Source organism: Penaeus vannamei, chromosome 10 (genome assembly GCF_042767895.1).
Source record: "Penaeus vannamei isolate JL-2024 chromosome 10, ASM4276789v1, whole genome shotgun sequence".
In the NCBI taxonomy this organism is placed as follows: domain Eukaryota; kingdom Metazoa; phylum Arthropoda; class Malacostraca; order Decapoda; family Penaeidae; genus Penaeus; species Penaeus vannamei.
The window spans coordinates 38,898,027-38,900,526 of record NC_091558.1 but is presented as its reverse complement, the minus strand read 5'-3'; the positions used below and the strand labels follow the sequence as shown (position 1 = coordinate 38,900,526).

Here is a 2,500-nt window from a genome sequence, read left to right as displayed (position 1 = left end):
CATTTTCGTTCTATTCTCTGCTTTCATCGTGTCCCCTTTGATTCAGATTTTCTTTCATCCTCCCTTTTTCTTGTCTTCCTTTCATCCCTCTCTTTCTCCATGCCCTTATTCGTCTAGTCTTTCCTGTTTGTCGTTCGACCTCTGCCTCTTGTTCTCTTCTTTCCTTTTTAATCCTTTTCTCTGCCTTTGTCTCTCGCTTTCATCATGCTTTGCCTCGATTAGATTCTCCTTGATGCTGTTATAATTACCTCAGTTTGGAAAAAAAAAGTTTTATCCATTGGTCAAAGCAACAAAATATTGCAACAGAGAGACAAACATCAATTATGAAGTCAACAGTCATTTATAGTATAAAGAACAACCGTGCATAGGCAATGGTACATGTTAAGTTACAGCAGGAACAACGAAGGGAAGGGCAAGAAAACACACGAATATGCCGAAGACGAAGTATTAGCGAAAAGGCCTTCGGCATATTCGTGTGTTTTCTTGCCTTTCCCTTCGTTGTTCCTGTTGCAATCTGTTCATCATGAATTCCCCAGATGTTATGTTACCCAAAAATGCATTGAATAGTAATAGTATTTACTAACAGCAGACAACATGCACTCTTAAACTATATATCAACTTCAGAGTCCAAAACAACATTAAACACATAACTACGTAACTGGTATCAAGCATAAAGTCACTGGTCCTTAGGTTCTATTGATGGCAGAAGCATTGCAAGCACACAAGCAATATGGCTTCATATGAATAAGTTTCTGTTTGTTTCGCAGAATGAGCAAGTGAAGGGAGAGAGAGAGGTCATTGTGAGGAGGAATGCCTTGCTGTGAGGTCCTGCAAGCACTAGGTGGGAGGTCAAGAAATAGCTTTTTGAAGAATCATTGGACGCTTATATTTCAAGTTCCCGGAACCTCCTGTTTTCCGGTGCGGTGTTGACTTACAGGAAAAATTCAGACATGATTAGACAGCAAGACCCTTTGACATGCTTCAAAAAACGTTTTCTTATAAGCCCCACTCTCATGTCTACAAGAAATACCAACGGGATGTCTATGATAGCATAATGTTCCTCGAAAAATGTCTAAAATAATATTTCTACTGAAGATATTATTCATACAAATGAATAATGTTCTAACTGGAGAAAAAAAAAATTCTGACAACAGAACAATACCTCAACAACAGGGCAATACCTCGACAACAGAATTATGTTTCAACAGCAGAACAATACTTCTGTAATAGAACAATCCTTCAACAACAATACAACACCTCTACAACAGGGCGATACCTTAATAACGAAATACTCCTTCTACAACTAGACAACCCTTCCAAAACAACACTCTTACACCATAATAACCCACTCCTTCTACAACAGGACAACCCTCCCACAGCAAAACAACACTCCTACCTCATGAACCATATTCATCTTGACAAATGCAGAAAAGGTATGAACGAGAATGAACATCTCCATAATACAAGAGAACCGCTCAAATACATCTCTTGTATTGTGAAGATATTCATTCTCATTCCTACATTCTCTACGCTCCTACACCATAATTATCTACAACGAGAAACCCAGGGCAGAAACTTACGTGAAGAAATCTGGTCCATAGATGAGCGAGAGTCCTGTGAGGAGACCCTGGGGCATTTCGGTCAGTAGGAACAGGAACATGACCACTAAGAGCATCGAGGTCGTTCGCTCCGTTGAACCCTGGACGAGGCGGGGAAAAGAAAGTTTGTTTGTTAACTCTGAAGAAGGATATAATTCGATTTTAACTAAACTATTGGTTAATTTAACTGAAGAAGGATAGAATTCGATTTTAACTAAACTATTGGTTGATTTAACTGAAGAAGGATAGGATTCGATTTTAACTAAACTATTGGTTAATTTGACTCTGAAGAAGGATAGAATTAGATTTTAACTAAACTATTGGTTAATTTAACTCTGAAGAAGGATATAATTAAATTTTAACTAAACTAATGGTTGATTTAACTCTGAAGAAGGATAGAATTAGATTTTAACTAAACTATTGGTTATTTCAACTCTGAAGAAGGATAGAATTAGATTTTAACTAAACTATTGGTTGATTTAACTCTGAAGAAGGATAGAATTAGATTTTAACTAAACTATTGGTTAATTTAACTCTGAAGAAGGATAGAATTAGATTTTAACTAAACTATTGGTTGATTTAACTCTGAAGAAGGATAGAATTAAATTTTAACTAAACTATTGGTTGATTTAACTCTGAAGGATAGAATTCGATTTTAACTAAACTATTGGTTGATTTAACTCTGAAGGATAGAATTAGATTTTAACTAAACTATTGGTTAATTTAACTCTGAAGAAGGATAGAATTAGATTTTAACTAAACTATTGGTTGATTTAACTCTGAAGAAGGATAGAATTAGATTTTAACTAAACTATTGGTTGATTTAACTCTGAAGAAGGATAGAATTAAATTTTAACTAAACTATTGGTTGATTTAACTCTGAAGAAGGATAGAAATAAATT

At 35.3% G+C, this 2,500-nt stretch overlaps 1 protein-coding gene across 1 annotated transcript in view; it reads right to left on the bottom strand.

The window, feature by feature from the left end:
• LOC113806575 (G-protein coupled receptor dmsr-1) overlaps positions 1 to 2,500 on the bottom strand; it is a 62,796-nt gene that overhangs the window by 9,423 nt on the left and 50,873 nt on the right. Inside the window, exon 5 of the mRNA XM_070125970.1 lies at positions 1,581 to 1,699. Within this exon, the coding sequence (XP_069982071.1) occupies positions 1,581 to 1,699 (119 nt within the window). The remainder of the gene's footprint in view (positions 1 to 1,580; positions 1,700 to 2,500) is intronic.